We start from the raw sequence: 26,650 nt of genomic DNA, 5'->3' as shown, positions 1-26,650 counted from the left end.
TTGCCATATTTTACAGACTGAGATGGAAAGGTAATTCTTAATAATAAATTACAACATGGCTTATGTAGCAATTGTTAATACTATGTTTGTTTGTTTTTTGTTTGTTTGTTTGTTTTATTCCCCCTCGAAAGTTGAGTTGCCCTGTTGTAGTCAGCAGTAGGTGGCAGCACAAAATGTTTGTCGAGACTTTAATGAAGACTGGAGCTAGCTATAATTTGAGTTGGCAAGCATGTTGTCAGTGTCCAGCATGTCATTTATTACCAGAAAACTTTACTATAGAACATTAGTTATCTTAATTTAGAAATTGTATATCCATAAGAGACACTTTATGGAATTTGACAGGCTTTTTGCAAGAGAAACTGGCACTGGGAATGGGTCCCTAATAAGTCTTTCAGTTTAAAGTGGTTCTAAAGGTAGAAAGTTGTTTATCTTAATGCATTCTAAACCGCTAAATATTTAACATTTGTACTCATCAGTCCAGAGCACCTGCAACCATTTGTCTGCACCCCAGTTCCTAAGGTTTTGAGCATAGTTGAATTCCCGTTTTTTTCGGACCATAAGACACACTCCCCCCCCCCCCCCCCCAAAAAAAAAAATATGGGGGAAAATGTCTCTGGGTCTTATGGTCCAAATGTACATCAGGCACTGCCACCGCTCCCCCCACCACTGCAAGAAAGCCACTCCCCGCACTAGAAAAAGCCCCCCACGAGTTTCGACGGCTGCACAAATAGAGTCCCTCATAAAGCGGCATTAAAGTGAATATCCTGGGCTTGGCTATACTCGAGCAGGAGGGGGCGGTCCTCGCTCAGCTGGGCTCGGCCCCTGTCCATGTCCGCAGCCCCTGTCCCTGTCCGCAGCAAATATTTTCGTACACTATTTGGTTCAGAATATTTATTTTCTTGTTTTCCTCCTCTAAAACCCTAGGTGCGTCTTATAGAGCGAAAAATACGGTACTTGTTTCCATGTCATCTGCACAAAAACATAGAAACTAGGGTGCAAAAAATGGCAACAGGTGCTCTGGATTGAGGAGTCAATTGACCAGATAGGAGTGACTTCAGAGTAGGCAAGTATGGGCATATTTCCTTTTACCGGTTACATGGAATAGGCTTAGAAGAGAGTTGAGTCGATTTAAGCTTGGTTTTGTCTTGCCTTCCACTTCAACACCAAGGTCATCATTTTTACCAATATCAACTAACAATGGCTGATTCAAAAAATCTAATGATGATGATGAAGACCATTTGTTGACCTTTCAAAACTGTGTGATTTAAAGTGTTACAATATTTCAAATGTTCTATTTCCAGTAAAACTGAGAAGCACCAACAGTTGACAAAAGATGGAAAGTTTCAGCCCAAATTTTTACAATATGAAATTTTCGATTTTTTGTGTTTTTTAGTTTTATGTTCTGTCTTGGGATCCCTATGAAATATGTATTTGTTCTTTTTTTTTGTCTTTTATTTATTCTTCCTGGCAGCAGTTGTAAATATCTTGTTTGTCCCCATCTGTTACTTGTGTTCTTTGATAAGCTTAAGTATAAATCTGTTCCTGCTCTGTAATATAGTGTGTCTTCTGACAAGGATACGGGTCTCTTACTAGGCACAGACTATGTGCTCTTCATTTTATCACCTAACATAAATCAAACCATGGACAGAGCAGGGCTGTTCATTTTGTTTAGGAGAAATGAAACACAAATCATAAGCTAAAACTATTCAAAGCCACTACGTGAAACAGTTTGAAGTATCTATTTATTAAAAGAAAGCATCATCCAAAGTGGATTCTAGATACTTATTAAAAATGTGCTCATAGAGTGTATTCCACCTTGCCTGCAAATGTGAATTTAAATGAATCTCTAATGAGGACATGTATAGAAAGCAAAAAATAGTCTCAAATTCTTAATCTGTTTAAAAAAAGAGTCATCGTCGACCACTTTTCATCCTCCCTTAGTCATAAGCAGTGACAATCTCTCAGAATGGGCATTGCGTCGTTGACAACTACTATTTTCACAAACATTTTCCAGAACAAAAGAGAAATTTCAATGTGCAGTTTCCTTGGTTTTCATAATGTCATTAAAAAAAGAAAAAAAGCTAATTTGTAAGCCAGTCAATTTAAATTTGTACACACAAAATTGCTCAGTAAAAATAAGCCTGTCTATCTTACAAAGAGATTTCCAAAATGAGAGTTAGTCTAAAATCTAAGCCAAGAGCCCACATGACATTAACACCATTCTCTGAGCTGATGACTCTGATTTATGGTGTATTCCCTGCACTATCTCTTTCTAATGTCCTTTACAGAGATTTGTACAGGCAAGCACATTGCCCAAAGGGGAAATTAGCACTTGGCATCCATTCGCGAAGAGTGTTTTTCTCTTTGTACTTTTTGTCATTGGCTCTTTGTACTTAAATCTGCTCCATTGCTTTATTCCTACTGTCTACTCTTCAGACTCCACTACAAAAACAGATGGATGCAAATGAAAATGACATCCAAAATAAAAGCTGCAAGTTTGAATCAGGGAGATGTGGCCCCTTCTCTTGCTAAGAATTCATTACAGGGATCTACAAGGGGGAACTTAAATTTTGCAATCTTTTTAATATTTACCAGTATGCATCAATGTGAAATGTAATAAAATATGGAAACAGGTCTTTTTAGATGCCTTCTATGATAAACTAGGAAATGCTATGTTCAGGTATTGAGGTAGAGCACTAGCTTCTCTTGTACTGATGTAGTTTCTCAAGTTTGACATGGTGCCATTGTGCTTACTGCCATGCCACCAGAGTATATTTTTACCTATGACCCTGCTCTGGGTTAACCCAAATCTGTCAGTTGGTTGTTTTGTTTTTTCTATTGTGAGGTTTGGGTAGAGGTAGAACATTATAGCGAACATGTTAACATTTAAACTATTTGGTACATTAACAAAAGATGTTGCATGCCAATATTACTGTTTAAATAAAAGTGCAGCGCTAGGGCAAAAAGTGCAATTCATGGGAACCACACAACACATGTGCATACCTCCCAGAAATTTTAAAATAAAGTGCAATGTAATATCACAAGTGCAAACAATGTGCAAACAAAAAAGTTCATATGCAGCTGATTTTCATCAGGTGTCCCATGAAGGGGGGGTTTATTGAAATGATCAAATGCTTGGCAGTGTGATACCTATCACCACATATATCAAAAGAAAATGTGTTATGGTCTGATGAAAGCAAGGTATGCTTGGTGCATCACCAAAATAACTTACCCACTGTGAAGCATGGTGGTGGCAGCATCATGCTTTTGGGACTGTTTTTCTTCATCTGGAAAAAGGGGCCTTAGTCAAGGTAGAGGGAATTATGAACAGTTCCAAATACCATTCAATATTGACACAAAACCTTCGGAAAGCTGAACATGAAAAGGAACTTCATCTTTTAGCATGACATGACCGAAAGAATACATCCAAATCAACAAAGGAATGGCTTCACCAGAAGTTTCAAGTTTTTGGCATGGCCCAGCCAGAGCCCAGACCTGAATCTGATTGAAAATATGTGAGGTGATCTGAAGAGGGGTGTGCACAGGAGATGCCCCTCGCAGTCTGACAGATTTGTTGTGTTGGAGTACCATGCTGTTACTCATACCCAAAAGAGTGCTGCAATAAAATCAAAAGGTGCTTCAACAAAGTATCAGTTTAAGTAACTACAAAGTATTAGTAGGGTGTGCACACTTATGCAACCATATTTTTATTTTATTTTTTATTTCCCTCCACCTAAAAGATTTCAGTTTGGCTCCTGCTGCTGGCAATCAAGATCTGTGATGAGGTAGTGGTGGCTGGGCTGAGCTGCACCAAGTGTCAATGTATGCAGACAAGGCAGCTCGAGAGCGAGCCCACATGAGTGCCCCCATAGGAATCTGCTTCCTATGGGGGCAATCACTGAAGAGCAAGAGCGAGGACTGCCAGCTAGAGTGACCCCTGAAGAGAATTGGGACTGCTCTGTGCAAAACCATTGCACAGAGCATGCAAGTATAACCGGTTTAATTATTTTAATGCAAAAAAAAAGTTTTGAAGTTACCCTTATCCAACAATCCCCAGATAACACACACAAACTACAACTCGGATCTTTGTGCAAAGCTTTTGAAAGGACGAATAATATTTTACCAAAACACCTGGAACATGTTTGTTTTTCACCCTAGTTTCAAACTTTCCATCTGGGACCAATCCAATCTAGCTGTCTCATGGTTTGCTGGAGGATTTTATCAGCTGAATTAGCCAGCAGTAGATTCCAGAGCTGCTTTACTTTTGTACTTTAAAGCGGTTGTATACCTGCACAAAATTATTATATATTTTTTTAAAAACAAAAAACCTGTAAGGCAATGGCATAATGAGCTAGTATGCAGCGCATTCTTGCTCATTATGAAATATTTGCCTTAGAACGAGGCATCAGCATCTGATCCCGGTGCATTCCGAGGGAGCTGACATGTTATGCGTGCAGGAGTTTTCTTCCCGGCAAGGTCCGGCAGGGTCTGCCGGACCTTTGCAGCAAATGCACCACTAACATCAGCGGCTGCATTCAAAGTGAAATCTCTTAAACCTGTACGGTTTAGGAGATAATTTATTTTACCTACAGGTAAGCCTTATTATAGGCTTACCTGTAGGTAACAAGAAAAAAAGGTATACAACCACTTTAATGCATGGTCTGGATGTGTATTTTTGCATGAGCATTTCTGTAATGTGTAATCCCTCACAAGTAGACCATATGGTGTTTAAATACTGGAATACAAATGGCATAGCTCAGAATCTGTAGGACTAAATGTACATATTAGGATCTGCTGTTCTAATCCGTCACTTTATTTTCTGTGCTGAGCAATGCAGAAAATTACTGCTTTATGTCTGGAATTAATTAGTATTTTGCAACATGTACGATCTGTGCTGTAAATCTGCACTGCTTTACATCCAAGAGATCCTGGTTTAATGGCCCGACGTCTGCCAGTCATATCCAGAGCAGGTCATTATGATGGACAGAGACTCTCTGCTTCCTGCATTAATTGCTCACAGCTGTCTCTGGTAGCATTGAGATAGCTGTCACTCCTCCTTAACCAGGTAGTGGTAAAGGGACGGTATGCTGAACAATTAACATTAATCAAGCGCACAGTTATTCAGCACGTTTTCTAATATTACATTTCCATGTCCCACTGCTGCTTGTGTAAATTCTGCCTTGTAGAAGTGAAGTCTATTTTTTGACATGTGTAGATTTGCTAAATGGAAAGTTGCTTTGTAAAAATACTTTGTGTTTTAGTCCTTTTTATATACCTCTGGTCACATTCTCTGAGATGCAGAGAAATAAGATATTCAGGTTCACACATAAGGCGTCATTGGTAACTAGATACCAAGAAGGGGGGTATATGATTCTGAGTAGATGGTATAGAACCCCGGCAGTATTGAATCGGATATTACCACAGGTGTCAAATCTTTGTTAGCGATGTCAAGGATCGGTGGGCTCTGGTACACATCTTTTGGGAATGACCGGGTATAAAAGATTTTTGGAAAATGGTATCCGAAACAATTAAAGAAATTTACAGATGTGTCTCTTGGAGAGAATCCTCCTGCCGTTTTGCTGTTTGATATCATTTTTATCATTCAAAATATATTAGTCTTTGCTTAGACATCTAACGACAGCTAAAGCATGTATTCCAGCTCTATGGAAAGGTACTGTCTCTCCTACTAGACCACAATGGTTTGCTATAACAGAAATACAACAAATGGAAAATCTCACAATGACGCTAAGGGAACAGGAGGACAACTATCGCAAAATCTGGACTCCCTATATTGTATATAGGGAACAATTAAAGTGAGGGGGAAGGAGATGAGGGAGGGAGGAGATATGTGGAGTTTTGTTTTTCTTCTTTTCCTTTCTCTTATCTTTCTATATTTATGTTGGGACACATGGCGGACACATCGGACAATTTTGACACATTTTTGGGACCATTGTCATCTTCACAGCAAAAAATGCATTGTTCACTGTGAAAATTGCAGTTTAGGAGTTAACCACTAGGGGGCGCTGTAGGGGTTATGTGTGACCTCATATGTGTTTCTAACTGTAGGGGGGCGGGGCTGGACGTGTGATGTCACTGATCCCTATATCAGGGAACAGACGATCAGTGACATTGCCACTGTTTACACACACCTCTCCCCGTTCTTCAGCTCCTTTGACCGATCGCGGGACTCCGGCGGCGATCGGTGCCGCGGTCACGGAGCTTCAGGCCGGGTCGCAGGCACGCCCACGACCCACGACTGGGCACTTAAAGGGGACGTACATGTACATGTCTGTGCCCAGCCGTGCCATTCTGCCGACGTAAATGTGCAGGAGGTGTTCCTTAAGTGGTTAAAGTGCAAGGATTTCCCATCGTGTCCTGTTTGGCTATGGGACAGGAAGTGAAGGAAAATCTCTGCAAAGGGACACAGATGGCAAAAAAAAAAAATTCTGACGGGTTATAATCCTCCCTTGCATTATCCAAAATGAGAAAACAAGTTTGCCTATAGGTCTACTTTAACCATGTCAGTACCAGAAGGATTTACTCCCTTCCTGATCAGAGCATTTTTTGCGATTCGGCACTGCGTCGCTTTAGCTCATAATTGCACGTTTTACCAAACAAAATTGATGTCCTTCCCCCCTCCCCCCACAAATAGAGCTTTCTTTTGATGGTATTTGTTCACATTTTGCATTTTTTTTTTTGTGCTAGGAACAAAAAAAAGCGACATTTTTGAAAAAAAAGCTATATTTTTTACTTTTTGCTATAATAAACATCCTCAAAATATATAAATGTCTAAAAAAAAAACAAAAAAAAAATCTAATTTCTTTCCCAGTTTAGGCCAAAAGGTATTCTTCATATTTTTGGTAAAAAAAAAAATGCAATAAGCATGATGCACCTATCCCTGGGCTCGATGCGGCTGTCATCTGCTGTGGAGCGGATGGGCGGGACGTTATGAGCCAGTTCCGACGATTGGCTATTGATCAAGAGGGACGGTTTGCATCACACTTATTCTATTGTATGGCGTGACAAGACCACGCCCTCAGAGGAAGTCCGACAAGGGACGAAACGTCAGGGCCATGGTCTTATCGCTCAAAACAGAAAGTGACAGTTTGCGTCTCAGAGGCATCCCTGGAAGTGTTCGGCATACATAGCTGGCGGTACCGGTAACTACTACTCTGTTGATCATCTATGCACCCGCATTTCTGCTGTTTTTTTATCGATATTGTGTACGTATATATTGAGAAGGGGCCACTATTGAGAAGGAGACACTTGTGGGGAAAGTAATACAAGTTTTAAACCATTTAAACAGTATTACGCTATGTGGTTCATTACTTACATGAGTTAAAGTGGATCCCATTCCTATACAGCGTGAGGAGATTCTAATAAGGAGAGAAGTCTATGGGCTATTTCTTTGAAGGCTTATTTCACTTACCTTGGTGGTAAGTGCATACCCAAGAGGGGTTTCCTGTTTGCACGTGGTGGTACACTGGTGTTTGGTGGATTTTGAAGAGGATTCATTTCACCGCTGTCATCTACAGATTATACTACTTTGAGCACCTCTCTTCCTTATATCTATTATCTACCTTTTTATGATGTTCACCGCATAAAGAAGTTTGTTCATTGTAATGTGAACAAAGAGCGCTGCTACAATTTGTATTGGACTTTTGGTTCTATATTGATTGATTTTATATACTATTTTAATTTAAGTGGCTGCTACCCTTTTATGTGATTTTGAGGTTGTTGCCCATTATACACATTTGTTCTATCACCTTCATTTTAACCCCCTAAGTGCTGAGCTGTGTTGAGAGAAGAGGGCAGTCTTAACAGTTGATATAAATAAGCATATATTGATTGGTTTGCACAAAAGTTATAGCGTCTACCAAATAGGCTCCAGATTTATGGATTTTTTTATTTTTATTTATTTTTTTACTAGTAAATGGCAGCGATCTGTGTGTGTGTGTGTGTGTTTGTTTTTTTTTTTTGTTTTTTTCGTGCCTGCGACATTGCGGTGGACAGATCGGAAACTTTTGGAACCATTGTAATTTATACAGCGATCAGAGCTAAAAATAGGCACGTATAAATGTCACTGGCAGGAAAGGGGTTAAACACTAGGGGGCAATCGCGGGGTTAAGTGTGTTCCCTGCATGTGTTCTAACTGTAGGGGGGATGGGCTCACTATAACATGAAAGATCACTGCTCCGATGACAGGGAGCAGTAGATCCCTGTCATGTCACTAGACAGAACAGGGAAATGCCTCATTTACATAGGAATCACCCTGTTCTGCCTCTCCTCACCACAATAGCGGGCCGCCGGCGAGCATCAAGCCATGCATGAATTTCAAAAGGATGTACGGGTACACCCTTTTGCCTGCACTTGCCATTCTGCCAATGTAAATCGGTGTGTGGTGGTCGGCATGCGGTTAAACACTATATTAATACCGCTTGAAATTAAGACTGTGGGTTCATTGACTGTTTTTAAGCGCACATATTCAGGAGCTAGTGGAATGGCCCTCTGCTACAGAAGTTAGAAATGCTCTTTGTGGGGGGTAATGGAATTACTTTTGTCAAGGAATCTAAATGGAAAAAACCCTGGGAGTGAGTGGGAGCTGGAACCCTCTATTAAGAGGGTTTCTGCCCCCCCCCCCCAAAAAAAAATTACATGCCAAATGTGGCATGTCAGGGGATCATCTTCCCTTAAAGCGAAAGTTCCATTTTTGGGTGGAACTCCGCTTTAATAGATTTTATCTTAACTCCTTTCCTTGTTTACAGCGTGCTTAGAGAATAAATCTGATTTATACTTGCTGTTGGAGCAATGAGGGACATTGAAGTTCATAACATCAGTGTTGTCACTTTAAAAGCCTTTTGCTTCTGTCCGATGGTGATGTTTATTACATTCCTTCGCAGCTGTTTTTTTCTCTTCTTTAAATCAAAGTGATTGTAAAACTCTGACCATAAAACAAGCTCTGAAGATGTAACTTGCATGACCTTGTTCTAGGTTTAATGGACAAGTTCATTTCCCCATAAGGGACATTTTTCCAAACTGCAATACAAAACGTTTTTCTTTGCTTCTGTGAGCACCATTCTGTTCTGTAGCTTGTGAAGAAAAAGGAGGGCACTACTCAGGCAAGGGGAACTCTGCAACAGCTTCTTCTAGTAGTCTATGTGCTTTAAAAAAAAAAAAATTAACTTTTTATTAATCGATTAATCTTTAATTTTTTTGATCGATCAAAATCTTTTTGATCAATTAAAATTCTTTTGATTAGTACTCACATCTCCGCTGGCTTCTGGGCCTTTAGGGAGTTCCGTCGGAGATCCAGTAACGTCACGGACACTGGCGGGGCTTACCGTGTCCATCTGAAGGGCTCCTTTGCTGTGCCTTCATATCTGCATGCCGGAGGGACCTTACTATCTGCCACACGCAAGGGCTGTTACACTTCTCTCTATCACTTCCCTCTATCAACCTGGGATTCTACAACCATCCACTGGGAGTTGTGATGGTTCCCTTCATGGGACATCTACATGCCGACGGACTGATGTTAACCTCTCCTCATCTGGATTCAGCAGTGGTATTGTTGTACACATTTTTATACCAGTATCATACTTGGCTACATGTTTTTATGACTGCTTTTGGTACCGTTTAGTATTACTCGCACCATTTTTACAGTTTATGTAGCTACATCGATTTTATCTCCAGTGCAATATTTATTTTGTTACCTACTTGAAGACTATAAAAGTTGTAATGCTATTCCCATCGAGCTGCTATCCATTTTTCCAATGGTTGGTAGCTGCACTGGGAATCGGCCTGCAAGGAGATCAGCTAAAAGTAGTTGGATCAGTATTTGTGTTATAATTAATTGAAATTAGTCGATTAATCGATTAAAAAAAAAAAACGATTAATCGAACAGAAATGTTTTGATCAGTAACAGCCATATATATATATATATATATATATATATATATATATATATATATATATATATATATATATATATATATATATATATATATATATATATGTATATATTTTTTAATATTAAATATTTTATCATCCAGAACGCATAATAATTTCAGTTTAATTTTCTCTCCTTGGTTTGTTTTTATTAATACTTTGTCCACTTACTATGCACATGTATTCGACTTTTCGACTTTCTTTTCAGTTTACAGTGCTGAATTTAGGTTTGTTGATTTTTTTTTACTTTTCTAATTCATTTTTTTTCCTCCAGGTGTGCAGTACTAACTACATTCTATTATGTTACATTTACACAGACCTTCTAAAACAGACCTGTGTCACTTGCTTTTATTCTTGCTCAGTGCACGTCTGTTTCCTCTCTCATGAGTTGGTTCAGCCTGCTGGGAGCATGGCTGTTAAGTTGGGCAGATGTCGGGTGCCAGATTTATGCCAAAAGGACTATTCATATTGATTTGTATCTACTGCTGACCCCATATGTGCTGTAGCTATATTCCACATAAAGTTCAATGTATCCTGCAAGCAATGTCAGGTCAACTTCATTACCTCTTCCCGGAGGAGGCATGAAAGCAAAAGTCCTTGGCAGAGTACCAGTGTACAGTTGACCATGGCTTGAAAGTGCTATTCATTTTTTTTAAAGAAATTATTCAATGCTCACAAATCTAAGGGCCAGAAGATACATTTAGATGCTGAGCATTTTGTAATTTGGCCACTGGTCATGGTGGGATAGAGTTGTTCATCAAACGGTACCTTAAAGGGGATGTAAACCTTTGTGTTTTTTCACCTTAATGCATCCTATGCATTAAGGTGAAAAAACACCTTGCAGTGTCCGCCCCCCCCCCCCCCGTTTTACTTAAAAATCCAAAACAGTTAATTTGATCTGAGTCTGATATTTACCAGATTCAACCTCTAATGCCGCGTACACACGATCGGTTCGTCTGATAAAAACGGTCTATCGGACCGTTTTCATCAGAAGAACCGATCGTGTGTGGGCCCCATCAGTTTTTTTTCCCATCGGTGAAAAAACTTGGAACCTGTTTTAAAATTATCTGATGGTTAAAAAAACGATAGAAAAAAACAATCGTCTGTAGGGAAATCCATCGGTTAAAAATCAACGCATGCCCAGAATCAAGTCGATGCATGCTCGGAATCATTGAACTTAATTTTTCTCAGCACGTTGTTGTGTTTTTCGTCACCACGTTCTGACACAATCGTTTTTTTAACTGATGGTGTGTAGGCAAGACTGATGAAAGTCAGCTTCATCGGATATCTGATGAAAAAATCCATCAGACCGTTTTCATCGCATGAACCGATCGTGTGTACAGGGCATCACAGTATATACAGTATGGCCCGGATTCACATACATCGGCGCATATTTATGCCGCCGTAGCACATCTTCTTTACGCTACGCCGACGCAGTGCAGAGAGGCAAGCACCAAATTCACAAAGCACTTGCCACCAAATCTGCGCTATGTTTCTTAGGCGTAAGTCGTCGTAAGTGGAAGTGGGCGTGAGCCATGCTAATGAGGCGTGACCCCATGCAAATGATGGGCCGAGCGCCATAAAGCTATGAATAACGAACGGTGCATGCGCCGTCCCGTGTACGCATCCAGTGCGCATGCTCAGAATCACGTCGGAACTACTCACTAAGATAGCCTGATCACTGCCTATGACGCGAACGTAACCTACGCTTAGTCATATTCACGTACAACGTAAACAACGAAAGATACGGCGGCTTGTGTTTCCTGGTCTATACCTTTGCATGGGATGCGCCTCATATATGGGGAATAACTTTACGCCGGACGTACGACTTGCGCAAACCGTGTATATTATGCGCCGGGCGCAAGTATGTTCGTAAAACGGCGTATATCTCCCTCATTTGCATATGTGCATAGAAAATCAATGGGAGCGGCAAATGCGCCCAGCGTAAATATGCGCCCACGATATGAAGCCTATTTTTAGGTGTATCTTAGTATGTGGGTCGGCGCATAGATACGATGGTGCACATTTGTACTTACGTCGGCGTATCTTGAGATACATTGGCGCAAGTGCTTTGTGAATCCGGGCCTATATCTCTTCTGTCTGTTATTCAGTGTGGATTAGAGATTTTGCTCCCTAACCATATAGCTGGTTATGTATTTATATTTATCACTGCATATAGGTATTTAAGAATACATTGCCTTTTTTTTTTTTTTTTTACTTTACATGTTAACTATATTATACACCACACTTTTTTTAAGGTTATTATCTGATTAATCTAAACAATAATCGGCCCACTAATTGATTATGAAAACAATACGCTGTCAGCGGAATACCAATAACTGGCAAATCCTGTTTACACTATAATCAGCTATGATTGGACACAGCTGATTATGTGGTAAAGCGCCACTGATTTGTTCTGTACTGCGATCTATGATCAGTTGTGTACCATGGACAGATGCCCGTGGATGTGCGTGAGAAGCGCAATCACTGGAAGACATACGACACCCTCCAGGCAATGTGCAACCGCATTGTAGCTGTTATTAGGCTATAGCTCAGTTGTGAAGAGGTTAAAATTTCAGAGATCGGTTGCTATTTATTCTAACAATCCTAAAAATGTTAGCATTTTCCTCTAGTCCTGCATCTTTCAATAAATGTTTGAAATATACAGCCTAAAGGCATTATACACGTTCAAGTGTTTTTTTTTTTTTTTTTTAACTCGGGTATTGGTATACAGCAGTTCTATTCCCTGCATGTTTTTTTTTTTTTTTTTTTACTTACTGTGTAATATTTGGCTCATATGTTGTGGCTACAGTTTGTGATGTCATGAATAAGTGATTCATGTGTGTCCATGTATTCATTCACCTAGCTTGTCCCTATTTGCTAATGGGACAAATAACTACTTCTTCCAGGCCATATAGTGTCTTGTGCATGGCCTTGCTATTCCCTCTGTGCATCAGAAATGCTAATGTGATGAAACACTACATGGTGAGCCACATGCTAGTTTCTGTGTCCGATTCAATTACTAATTATCCCCTGTAGAACACTAGGCTGAGAGAACCAAGGGATTGTGGGATGTATAGTTTATTCACAGAAAGTGTCAGTTCTTGAACTGCAGAGGTCATGCATTAACCCATGCAATGCCATATGCCTGATGTTTGAATGCAAACTCAAACCTCTGGCACAAACCACGTCATCAAAGCACATTGTATTCAGATGAAAAACACAATGTGCAGGTAGGAAGGTTTATAATGCTTTTTTAAATAAGTATAGATAAGTGTGTGCAAACTTGGCTAACTCCTTTGCCAATTGGACCCAGCCTGTGTTCCAATTTCCTCTAAATAGTGTGACTTTTTGAGCAACGTAGATTCTGCAGAAGAATGGGATCTTCAGGTACAGTGGAACCTCGGATTGCGAATACCACGGTTAACGAGCGTTCCGCTATGTGAGCACTGTATTTCCCAAAATCCTAACTCAGTTTGCGAGTGTTGTCTCGCAAAACGAGCAGGATTCAGGCCAAAGCGATGTGCAGTACCGCGTTTGGCCTGAGGTGGGGAGGCACCGGAGCTGAACGCAGCCGATTGGCGCCGTTCGGAAATGCACAGAAAGGCCAGAGGATGGTTTGGCTGACCTCGGAAAGGCTCGAGGTCGCCATAGCTAGTAAAAAAAACCCCATAAATCAACCTATTTTGTAGATGCTATAACCTTTGCGTAATCCAATCAATATACACTTATTGCGATTTTTACCAAAAATATGTAGAATACATCGGCCTAAACTAAGAAGAAACTTTTTTTTATTATTTTAGCTTAAATTGGGATATTTATTATAGCAAAAAGTAAAAAATAGTGTTTTTTTTCAAAATTGTCTGCCTTTTTCTATTTTTTTTTTTTATAGCGCAAAAAATAAAAACCGCAGAGGTGATCAAATACCACCAAAAAGCTCTATTTGCGGGGAAAAAATTTTCAAAATTTAAATTGGGTACAACGTCGCATGATCGCACAATTGTCATTCAAAATTTTACAGCGCTGAAAACTGGCCTGGGCAGGAATGGGGAGAAAATGCCCTGTATTGAAGTGGTTATCAAATCCTAAACAGATTATTATAAACTGCACCAAGCTATAGGTAAGAAGCTAAACGGGAAAGACATGTATCTCTGCGATAAAATGATTTATGCCTCATCTCTTTATCGATTACCGCTCTGTCTCTGGCGTGTGATTTCTTGATATGTATTCAAACGTTCACAGCTTAACAGCAGTAATATAGAATAATATATGCCATTGCCTGAAAGCCCAATGCCACATTTTACTTCAGTAGCCTCACATTTTTCTCTTACCATTGCACAATTTAATATTTTCTCTGTCTCGGTGGAACAATGTTTGTCGCTTTCACAATTCTCTCTCTGTTAGCAGCCTGTGAGACTATGGCAGATGTTTGAGCAATGGGCAGTACCAAGTGTTGCAGCTCATTGCAGCCAACTACACAGGGATGGCATGCTTCAGTGTGCTGTATTCCTGTTCTTATAAACTGCACTTCATTGCCCACAGCATAACTGGGATTGTGTGCACACTGAAAAAAACAAGTTATTCTACTTTCTGGAATGCTAGATGGATGTGACGCACAGCCCAGAAATACCCAATATATTACAGCACTGTCAGGTGCAGGGTGTGTAAACCACTGGCAGAGCATACAAAGCACAGAGATGTCAGCATGACTCTGGATAACCTGGCAAGAAGAAAGTGCAACCAGATGCTGATTAATACTGAGCTGTACAGTGTCGCAATTTTGGAGGCAGGCCCAACATCAGGGGGAAGTAAATTCCCAGAAGGAATCTACAGAATGGCTTTTACCTGTCTTTATTATCGTCATTGTAAAATATTTATGCTGCTCATTACACCTTTTTAGTTCTTCTTTTCCAGATGGCATGATTATGTAGCTTTTACATGTCCATGGAAATGAAAATATATTTGGCATAAAGCATCTGAGAAATTGCTGCAATGTGAATCAATGACTTGCCAGTGCCCTGAGGTCAGTTTTTGAGGACACAGCTGATCTGTTAAAACATTTGACATGAGTATAAATGTCACATGTCCTTGTTAAAGCAAATCGGCTTTCACTACATAAATGAGTTTATAGAGTTTTTATATATTTTTTATGCAGTTTGTGCATTTTGAAGACCAAACCTTGGATAAAATCTCAGGATCTGACCGCAGAATTCGTTTTTAATATAGTTTTTCTATTGCACTATATAATAATGATGTGATTGAACATAGTAACTCAATGCTCAGAAACCTGTGAACTCTTGCTTATGCAAATTTTCAAGATGGCATTAAATTTGTGCTAGTCCACCCAAAATTGAGACTTTACTTTCATATGGCTGCTAAAGACTTGGACCCCTTTCACACTGGAGGCGTTTTTGGAGGCACTTGAGCGCTAAAAATAGTGCCTGTAAAGCACCTGATAAAAGCCTTAGCTGCAAATCCAGTGTGAAAGCCCAAGTGCTATCATACTGGGGCACAGCACTGGCAGTGCATCAAAAGTCCTGCCAGCAGCTTCTTTGCAGTGCTTTAGGAGCGGTTAACTCGCTGCTCCTAAAGAGCCCCTGCCCATTGAAATCAATGGGAGCACCGCCACTGCAGAGGCGCTTTGCAGGTGCTTTTAACCCTTGTCCACCTGCTAGTAGGGGTTAAAAGCGCCCTCTAGTGGCCCGAAAAGCGCCACAAAAACGACGGTAAAGTGCCGCTAAAAATAGAGGCGCTTTTACTGCCGACACCTGGGCATTTTTAGTGTGAAAGCAGCCTTACTAACTTTTTGTATTTCTCTCCGGGACAGTCTCAAGATCTTCTCACTTGAGCTCCTAGTTGGGAACCCCTCTCACCAGGGTACAAATAGTATATAAACAAATGTGCTGTGATTGCTCTGCTGTGCTCCGCTTAAAGTGGAACTCTAGCAAAAAAACTTTTGATAGATGGGATAAAGTTAAAGCCCCTCTGTTTTTTTTTTTTTTTTGTCTCGGTCCTACGGAGACACAATTATCCTTAGATTTTTATAGGTGTATGTATCAGAAGCCGGCTGTACACTGGTAGTTTTTTGAACGATTGTTAACGAGAACATTCGTACATAAATTCTCATCCGTACATATGATGAATGTTGTTCAAAAGTGCTTCAAAATGTTATTTGCGTTTTAACATTTATTTTTGGAGTAAATAAACTTCTCCCAAAATGAAAACCACATTTGCTTTTGGAAATTAGTTTGAGAGTTTTCATCCTTCTCCTCCTTCTCAAAAATTCTTAATTAACATTTTTGAATGAAAGTCTACGAGTGTATTGCCAGCTTCAATCAGAAAATGTTTGCCACAAACTGCTTACATTTTATTTTATTTTAAGTTAACCCCTCCCACCAGACCATTTTTTTTTGTTGGAGAGCCAATTATTCTACTTGGTACTTGTGGTAAGTGAGGGGGGGGGGGGTCACTCAGTGATGCAATGGTAAGGGAGGTGGGAAATAGTTTAGTGATGGAATGGCAAGGGAGGGGGATGGCTGAGGTCTAAGCTGTTGCATGAATCATATATCCCAAACCATTACCAACCTTAACACTGTGAAAATAAAAGGTAAGTAAAAGTGAATGTAAACCCTTACATACAGTGCCTTGAAAAGGTATTCATACTCCTTGAAATGTTCCACATTTTGTCATGATGCAACCAAAAATGTATTATTGAGATTTTATGTGATGGACCAACACAGTGACACATAATTGTGAAGTGGAAGGAAAATGATAAATGGTTTTCACTTTTTTTTTTTTTTACCAATTAATATCTGAAAAGTGTGGTGTGCATTTTTATTCAGCCCCCTTTACTCTGAGATACTTAACTAAAATCTAGTGGAATCAATTGCCTTCAGAAGTCACCTAATTAGGAAGTAGAGTCCACCTTAGTGTAATTTATAAGTAAGTATAAATACAGCTGTTCTGTGAAGCCCTCTGTGGTTTTGATAGAGAATTTTAATGAACAAACAGCATCATTAAGGCCAAGTAGCACCCCAAACAGGTAAGGTAAAAAGTTGTGGAGAAGTTTAAAGCAGGGTTAGGTTATAAAAAAAAATATCCCAAGCTTTGAATATCTCACGGCGCACTGTTCAATCCATCATTCGAAAATGGAAAGAGAGTGACACAACTACAAACCTACCAAGACATGGCCGTCCATCTAAACTGACGGGCTTGGGCAAGAAGAGCATTGATCAGAGGATCCGCCAAAAGGCCTATGCTAATTCTAAAGGCACTACAGATATCCACAGCTCGGTGGGAGAATCTGTCCACAAGACAACTATTAGTCGTGCACTCCACAAATCTGGCCTTTATGGAAGAGTGGCAAGAAGAAAGCCATTGTTAAAAGAAAGCCATTAGAAGTCTCCTTTGCAGTTTGCGAGAATCTATGTGGGGGACACGGAAAACATGTGGAAGAAGGTGCTCTGATCAGACGAGGCCAAATTTTTTAACTTTTTGGCCTAAAAGCAAAACACTATGTGTGGCAGAAACTAACACTTCATCACCTTGAACACACCATCCCCACCGTGGAACATGGTGGTGGCAGCATTATGTTGTGGGGATGCTTTTCTTCAGCAGGGACATGGAAACTGGTCAGAGTTGATGGGAAGATGGATGAAGCCAAATACAGGGCAATCTTAGAAGAAAACCTGTTAGTCTGCAAAATACTTGAGACTGGGGTGGAGGCTCACCTTTTAGCAGGACAACGGCCCTAAACTTACAGCCAGAGCTACAATGGAATGGTTTAGATCAACGCATATTCATGTGTTGGAATGGCTCAGTCAAAGTCCATACCTAAATTACCTAAATTTAACTGAGAATCTGTGGCAAGACTTGAAAATTTCTGTTCAGCACTCTTCATCCAATCTGAAAAACATTTATCATTTTCCTTCCACTTCACAATTATGTGCACGTTTTTGTGTTGGTCTATCACATAAAATCCCAATAAAATACATTTAACTTTTTGGTTGTAAACATGACAAAATTTAAAATTTCAAGAGGTATACCAAGTGAAGTGAATAGCCTCAGATGATGCACAGGGATGAAACAAATCTCCCTACATACTGTAATTGTTACTTGTATATCTGCTGTCTTCAACTTGCTATATTCTTTAGATATCTTATAAAAGGTTAGAATTTTTACTTCCTCATTCAGCAGTAGCAGTGAAGTCTTGGCTTACACTGGGAGACAGCTGATTGGAGGAAAGGCGCACCCCTCCACCTTGGCAGAACAGATACTTTCAGAGCTGCGCTGTGACAAGACAAACTCTCTTCTAATCCATTTATAGCAACTTCCCTCAACAAAAAAATGTCAGCTGCTTTTATCTCCCGTCTCAGAGAACTTGTCAGAAGTTATCTTGCTGATCACATAGGAACAGAGCAGCATAAAGACACAGGATTAGGGCTTTGGAAAGAGACAAGAAAACACTACAGCTATAAGTGCCTAGGTCAAATTTAATTGGGTTTACATCCACTTTATGTAGCAGAGCAATGCTATAAAGTGCACCTGCCACTTTGCCCTAAATTAGCCCACTGAATGGGACTTTGGAAAATTAGGCTTTGACATCACTAAACAATACTATATTGTACAATGCAAAATACAAAATCACTTATGTAGAGACTGGAATAAGACTACTTGGGGGTGGTATGGCCTGATGAAGAACCTGGAAGATCACAAGTGTAGAAGCTCCATATCATTCACACTACCCTTTAGCCTATCCTGTATACTAACTTGCTCCATTCCATCATGGGGAACATGGCGGTGGGACTTAATCCAGGCATGAACACTGCTATCAGACTCATCCAGCTGCTGTAACAATTAACTGCCTCCTGATCCAGAGAAGCCGCTTTCCTCAACACCCTAATCTGCAGTCTGTCTCTCAGTTGCCAGAGGTAGGTGTGGCAGACACATAGGCTGAGCCTACACTGAATCAAAATGTGGAGGCCATGTATGATTGAAAAGCCTCCCTCCCCACACTAATAGACTATACATGTTAATTTCCCACTTGTTTAAGCAAAATGTTCATGCCCTGTAAGACCATACAATGGCAGCAGAAGACCATATCCCTACTATAGAGAACACTCTTGCCCCCCTATGTCATTTAGCTTGTCACTCAGCTACGAAGATGGGTACACTCAAATCCAAAATGGATGACCTTGAAAATTGGTCACAATGAAAAACAATTAAGGTTTGTCAGGTTCTTGGAAAAGTCAAAATGTGTCTTTCTGGAAGACTTCCCCAGAAAATGGCTTAATGAAACTCTGTTAACCAGGTCAGTGTTGCAGGCATTTATGATTGAGCGTGTTCACCACAACCCTCCCAGATTAGCCATGTCTGGGAGCTCCACCTAGACCCCCCTAATGGCTAAAATTTGTATTTTCTGAGATAAGGTGGTAATTCTTTAAGCTGCTTGCCCTAAAGGGTGCATGCCATTTTATAGTATTGGAGCCTTTGTGTCATCTTGTACAGCACAAGGATATTAACCTTGTATTGTACATGGTGGGGACAAGATTGTAACCTTGGAGCAGCTTGCAGAGGAGGCTGCAGCAGTCTGGTCACATGGATCGAGGGAGTCTGCTGTAGTAGGGAGTTAGATAAAGTAATACAGCCTTTAATGCAACCCTTGCATTTGAATGCATTACATGAAAACTACAGGACACGTTTGGTCCATTTGCGAACGTAGGACCACAACGTTTTTTTCTCTCTAGACCATGTTTGGATAAAGTTGGCAGAATATATTGATCTCATGCTGCGGTGACCTTGCATATGCATACACAATGGAGTTTAACTTTAACTAAAAAAGGGCTCTTGGAGAATCACACAGTTTGGCAGTGTTATTGGTAGTTGATGTATTTTAGGTTTTGTTGTCTTTATTTTTTAATGCAGTTATTGAGATGTCTCATTAGGAAAATGCCTGGGGATACTATGTAGTTATTCTCTCCATCATGGCTTCTTAATTGAAGTGACTGTTTTATATCTCTAAGTGATTAAAAGCTTTAGTTACAGACCACTGTCCTTCAACCTGCATAAATCAATACATAATGATTTAATCCATAATGAGATGGGTCTGCAGAGCTGGTCTAAGGGTGGAGTGAATGTTGTTGCCTCAAAGTGTTTTTTTTTTTTTTTCCGTGCTTCTGTAAAGAGAAGGGTCTTTCTGGGGTTATATCACCAGTTTTTTAAAATTGTATTTGTATGAAGCCAATAGAAAAGGACATGCCATGTATAAATTGGTTCTATATATTTAAATGGACAGAAGGAAATTCTACTGGGCAATCCAGACCTAAGGCCAAATTGCTTTACCCCTATTGAAAAGAAATGGAACAGAGAAGAATGTAGGAAGGTAAAATTCTTATGAACATGTAAAATGGGTATGATATATATTTTACATTAACATACACGTACTGCACTTAAATTTTCTATCCATCCAGTTTGCAGGCCAACTTCTGGATGTTCCTTTTTAACCTGCACATTTTAATTTAAAGAGGCTTATTGCCTGCAAAGTAAAGGCATAATGTACTAGTATGCATCGCATACGGGCACATTATGTGACACTTGCATGCAAACAAAGCCCTCGTAGTCCCCGCTGGAGGCCGCATCCCTCTTCGCCCCTCTTCCTTTTGGGTTTGTGGGACAGGGCTCTGAAGAAATGGCATGGGCGGGCGTACCTTCAGACGATGTAGTAATCGGCACAGTATACAGTAAATGTCTCTTAAAACGGTGCAAGTTTAGGAGATATTTACAGTACCCATAGGTAAGCCTTTTTATATGCTTGCCTATAGGTACAAACATTAGACATATATTTACTTCATCTTTAAGGATCTTAAATGATCCATCCAGAATGCTAAGGATTCACATACATTTGCATAATATACATTCAGCAGATTATTATGTCTGCAGAATCCTGGGAGAATATAAATGTACTACAATGTAAAATACATTTATGAAATTCGCATAGCCATACACAGTCTGGGCCTGATCCACAAAGAGCGGCCGTAACTTAAATTTTCCTATTTAAGTTACACCGCCACAAAATCTCTACCTAAGTGCCTGATCCACAAAGCACTTACCTAGAAATTTTGAGCGGTGTAACTTAAATCCGTCCGGCGCAAGGCGTGCCTAATCTAATGGGGCGAGTCCCATTTAAATTACTGCGCATGCTCCTGACGTTTTTTCCCGACGTGCTTTGCGTGGATTTACGTAGCGCTGGGTTTTGAGAATCGCGACGGGCGTAAAAAAAAAAAAAGAGTTGCGGCGGGAAAATTCTTTTTTTTTTTTTATGACAGCGACGCGGGATAGAAGGGTCTACTTTTACATGGTGTACTAAGTTTACACCTTGTAAAAGCAGCCCTAATTTTGCGACAGCAAACTAATACTTACGGAGAAAAAACGAAGCGTAAAAGCTTTGTGGATCTCCGGAAGTGCTAATTTGCATACCCGACGCTGGATTTCGACGAGAAATGCCCCCAGCGGCGGCTGCGGTACTGCATCCTAAGATCCAACAGTGTAAGTTCCTTACACATGTCGAATCTTCTGCCTATCTATGAGAAACTGATTCTGTAGATCAGTTCCATAGATAGAAACAGGGATACGACAGCGTATCAGTATATACGCCGGCGTATCCCTTTTGTGGATCAGGCCCTCTGTTTCCAAGTTCTTTACATGAAAACAATACATAATGGGGGAAAAACACAGAAAAGCTGTTGTATATGATCAACTTTGTTTATTTCTACATGGGCATGGACTGTGCAAAAAAAACTTTGGGCAATAGGCAAGATTTTATTTTATAAATACACTTTATTGTCAAAAGTATTGTGATGACTGTCTTTACACGCACATGAACATTAATGACATCCCAGTCTTAGTCTGTAGGGTTCAGTATTGAGTTGGACCACTCTTTGCAGCTATAACAGCTTTGACTCTGCTGGGAAGGCTGTCCACAAGGTTTAGGAATGTTTGACCATTATTCCATGAAGCGCATTTGTGAGGTCAGGCACTAATATTGGACGAAAAGTCCTGGCTCGCAGTCTCCGCTCCAATTAATCCCAAAGGTGTTCTATTGGGTTGAGGTCAGGACTCCCACCCCCAAACTCGCTCATCTAGGTCTTTATGGACGTTGTTTGTGCACTGGTCCAATTCATTTGGTGGAGGGGGGATTATGGTGTGGGGGTCACTTCTCCTTCTCCTCCTAATTGGCAGGGAGGAGAAGCAGGAAGACAATAGCAAATATTCACTATTGTGACACAACTGGGTGGCCCTGAGCCCACTTTTTTTAAGCCAATTGGAGCCTCAGGTTCTAATCATGTGCTAGAAAAAAATTAAATTTCATGCGTCCGGCACACTGCATATGGATTGGGGGGTAGGGGGTGCCTCCTGTGCGGTTGATCACTGGGCAGGTGGCAGAGAAAGTGGGGGAATCTGTGTATGACTGATTTTATTATCCAGTACTAGTCAAACTCCATCTTCATCTTGGAAAGTGCGTTTCTCACTACCACAAGCATATGTATGGGATGTCAGCACTGCACCAGGACATTTAGGCTATATGGAAATGGAATTTGTGCTAATAAGATGCACCTACATATATGAAACTGCTCCAAAATGGAGCCACCCTCAGACAACTAGTGTTACTGACCAGATCACCGGGTGAAAATAAAGGGATAAACAGCTTTAAAAAAAAAAATTGTAATGCAACTACCACATGTAAGGATTTGTTAGCTGCAATATATTCGATTTTTGTTTTAAATACCACTTTAATAACTTCACTTATTTGTTTAAATCCTTGTATTTTATTTATTTTTTTTGAGGGGGAAGGTTTGAATGTTACTGCATATAATTATAGAAAAACGTGTTTTGCAGAGTAGCTTGATATGCACTTTAAAGTTTTAGCTGTTCAAATAAAATGGGGTATTTTCAAGATGGGTTAGACTGCAGAATGAGCATCATAGTAGATATACAGTAGTTTGCAATTTTATCCTGTTCCTTAGCCCTGTTCTTTTTTTAGTATAGACTGAAAATAGAGCTGTAATACAGCAGCTGAAGGAGATGGATCAACTCATAATAATATTGATCTGCCATGCTCATAGCCAGTTAATACATCACTGGCATGGGAGAAAATCTAAGCAAACATTTGTGTTACAAGATGTGACTGATTGCCAGAGCAGTGCTGTCATTATTGATGTTTTGGTTTTAAGCAGCATAGGACAATACCCAGCATTCAGTGATTAAAGTGGATTCGGAAAGGCGCACAGATCATCATTGGCTGTATTCCAGCGCTGCTGTAAAGCGTGCTGCTAGGAATTAGTGTAGGTAAAAAATTAACTCCTGAATCGGAGCGGCATTCTTTAGGACACCGCTGTGTATATAGATTTGCACTGCAGGTCTCTCAGGTTCATTCCATTCTTAAGCTTTTTTCACAGCTGTAGGGTTTTTCTGTGAACAATTGCTTTAGCTTTTCATGAACAGCCAATTTAACAGCGCTATTGACTTTTCAGCCATCATGAAATATATTTTTTGTCTAACAAAAAGATACATCACGAGCAGTAGTTAATTTTGTATGTTTAAATATGCATAGTGCTTTTCCTTTTAAGAATTTTGTGTGAGGGGGAAAAAATGAAAATGGGAAATGCGTGTTTAAAAAGATTTGGAGAGTTTTCCTGCCTGGGGATTTTGGAAAAGCCACATGGACCATTGCCTAGGCTGGCAAAGGTTTAGTAGGCATTAGATTTCCCCTGTTTAACTTCATAAAAAAAGGCTAATCCCCTTTTTATCAATTTGTAATAAAACACCCTTTTTTGTGTAAATGGACTTGCTCTTATAGGCATCACCTTGGATTTGGTGCCTACCAATGTATTAGGCTTGTATATGGGGGCTACACCTCTTTAGCATGCCATGGCTAAACATATCTAAAGCAGTTAAAATGTCTTTCATAACAAATGGTGCCAGCAACAAGAATGACGCAAGGAAAAAAATAGCATTTCTTTATTTAAAAAGCCAGCAGAAATAAGTTTTATATTCTGACATGTTTTTCCACTAGGCGTGTGTGTGTTTGTGTGTGTGTGTATGATTATTTTTTTTGTTTCAGGTACTTGTATATCACTGTCAATTTACGCAGCGCTTTACATGTATACTGTATGTTCATATCCGTCCACGCCCTCAAGGAGCTTACACAATCTAAGGTCCCTAACTCGCATTTATACATACACATACAGTGCCTTTACAAAAGTATTTGTGTCCCCCCCCCACCCCCTTGGCATTGTTCGTGTTTTGTTGCCTCACAGCCTGGAATTTAACATGGATTGTTTGATTTGCATCATTTAATTTTCAGAACGTGCCCACAACTCTGACAATGTTTTTTTTTATTTTTTATTAATATTATTGTGAAGCAAACAACAAATAGGACAAAATAACAGAAAAGGTCAATGTGCATAATTATTCACCCCCCTAAAGTCAATACTTTGTAGAGACACCTTTTTGCAGCTATCACAGCTCCAAATCGCTTTGGATAAGTCTCTATGAACTTGCCACAACTTACCACTGGGATTTTTGCCCATTCCTCCTTGCAAAACTGCTCCAGCAAGTTGGATGGTTTGCGCTTCTGAACAGCAGTCTTTAAGTCTGACCACAAATTTTCTATTGGATTGAGGTCTGGGCTTTGACAAGGCCATACCATTTTCCCAGTCCCAACTGCTGAAAAACATCCCCACAGCATGATGCTGCCATCACCATGTTTCACTGTGGGGATGGTGTTCTTTGGGTGATGTAATGTGTTGGGTTTGCGCCAGACATGGCATTTTCTTTGATGGCCAAAAAGTTCAATTTTAGTCTCGTCAGACCAGAGCACCTTTCTCCACACATTTTGGAAGTCTCCCACATGCCTTTTCGCAAACTCAAAACGTGCTATTTTGTTTTTTGCTAGATTTCTTCTGGCCACTCTGCCATAAAGCTCAACTCCTATGGAGCGTACAGCTTATTGTCGTCCTATGTACCGATACTCCAGTCTCTGCTGTGGAACTCTGGGTCCTCTAGGGTTACCTTAGGTCTCTGTGCTGTCTCTCTGATTAATGCCCTCCTTGCCCGGTCCGTGAGTTTTGGTGTGCGACCGTCTCTTGGCAGGTTTGCTGTTGTGTCATGTTCTTGCCATTTTATTATGGTAGATTTGATAAATTTGATGGATCATCAAAGATTTGTATATATTTTTTTTTTATAACCTAACCCTGATGTGTACTTCTCAACAAAATTGTCCCTTGTTTGCAGAGTTCCTTGGTCTTCATGGCAGTGTTTGGTTAGTGGGGCTTCTTGCTTAGGTGTTGCAGACTCTGGGGCTTTTCGTGTATATGTAATGACAGATCATGTGACACTTAGATTGCACACAGGATGACATCACTTCACTAATTATGTGACTTCTGAAGGTAATTTGTTGCACCAGAGCTTTATATAGGCAAAGGGGGCAAATACATACGCATGTGGCAATTATCAGTTTATTTCTGAAAATTTGTTTTATGTATATATTATAATTGTACACCACCAATTTAGAGTATTGTGTTCTGATCCATCACATATAATTCAGATTTAAAAAAACATTGAACTAAAGGCTGTAAAGTAACAAAATAGGTAAAAAGCCAGGGGGGGGGGGGGGTGTGAATACTTTTTAAAGGCACTGTACTAGGACCAATTTAGACAGAATCCAATTTGGATTCAAAGATCCATCTCTTTGGAGTTTGGAAGGAAACCCGCACAGAGAGAACATGCAAACTCCAGGCGGATAATGTTGTGGTTGGGATTTGAACCAACAACCCTGTTGCTGCCAGACATCATCCTGGTACAACCACTTGAAGACCAGTGATGTACCAGGTTTGTGACTGGTCGGCAAGGGACCCACATTTCTCCTTTTCGCACACATGTTCCTATAGAATAGCATGGTGAGTTATGTCGCACAATATTTGCTCAACTGTTTTTGGGTTGTGGGAGAAAATCAGACCACCGACCACTAAAGATGATTCCCATGCGAAAATGGGTTAATGCTCTGTGCGGATACTGTTTTTTGCCATTGTATTCCCCAAGCTTTGTATTATGCTGAATTTTACTTTCAAAATTGAGATCTACATATATAAAAACATTAATATATATTATTTTTTTGCTTTGTAGAAATCCGCAGAAGGGGATCCAAAGAACTGCCTGGAAAACCTTTACACTTATATGACACCCCATATGAGCCATCCGAAAATGGAATCGATTCAGATTGTGAAAAGTCAGATCAGCGTCCTCGAGAATCCAGATTGCCACAAGATGATGAGCGGCCTCCAGAAGAATATGACCAGCCTTGGGAATGGAAGAAGGATCGAATTTCAAAAGCATTTGCAGGTGAGTTTACAGTACAGTACAGTGTAGTCACCACTTGCCTATCTTAAGCTAAACCTAAACAATGAGGACTAGAAGGTATGGACACTTAGTTGGGCAGATATAGTATAATATATAAGTACATCTGTCCACTGTTAGAATTTTTTTTTTTCTTTTTTAACATTAAACTGCCAATAAATGTGGCCCGCGTGATGAAGAAAGTACTCTCCTTTTTCCTCCTACCTGCACCACTGAAATGCTCTGTAACAAAGCAAAATTCCCTGGGGACTCTATAGAATTCAACATTTTGTGATTGCTGGATTCCTGGTTC

The 26,650-nt window shown here is 40.0% G+C and overlaps 1 protein-coding gene across 4 annotated transcripts in view; it reads left to right on the top strand.

Annotated features, from left to right (window-relative positions):
• Nucleotides 1-26,650, top strand: part of SHF (Src homology 2 domain containing F) — a 322,209-nt gene that overhangs the window by 118,769 nt on the left and 176,790 nt on the right. For all 4 annotated transcript variants that reach the window (XM_040342834.1, XM_040342835.1, XM_040342836.1 and 1 more), the window contains exon 3: nucleotides 26,128-26,343. In XM_040342834.1, the coding sequence (XP_040198768.1) occupies nucleotides 26,128-26,343 (216 nt within the window). The remainder of the gene's footprint in view (nucleotides 1-26,127; nucleotides 26,344-26,650) is intronic.

This window comes from Rana temporaria, chromosome 3 (assembly GCF_905171775.1).
Source record: "Rana temporaria chromosome 3, aRanTem1.1, whole genome shotgun sequence".
NCBI classification, from domain to species: Eukaryota; Metazoa; Chordata; class Amphibia; order Anura; family Ranidae; genus Rana; species Rana temporaria.
This window is presented reverse-complemented; position numbering and strand designations above follow the sequence as displayed.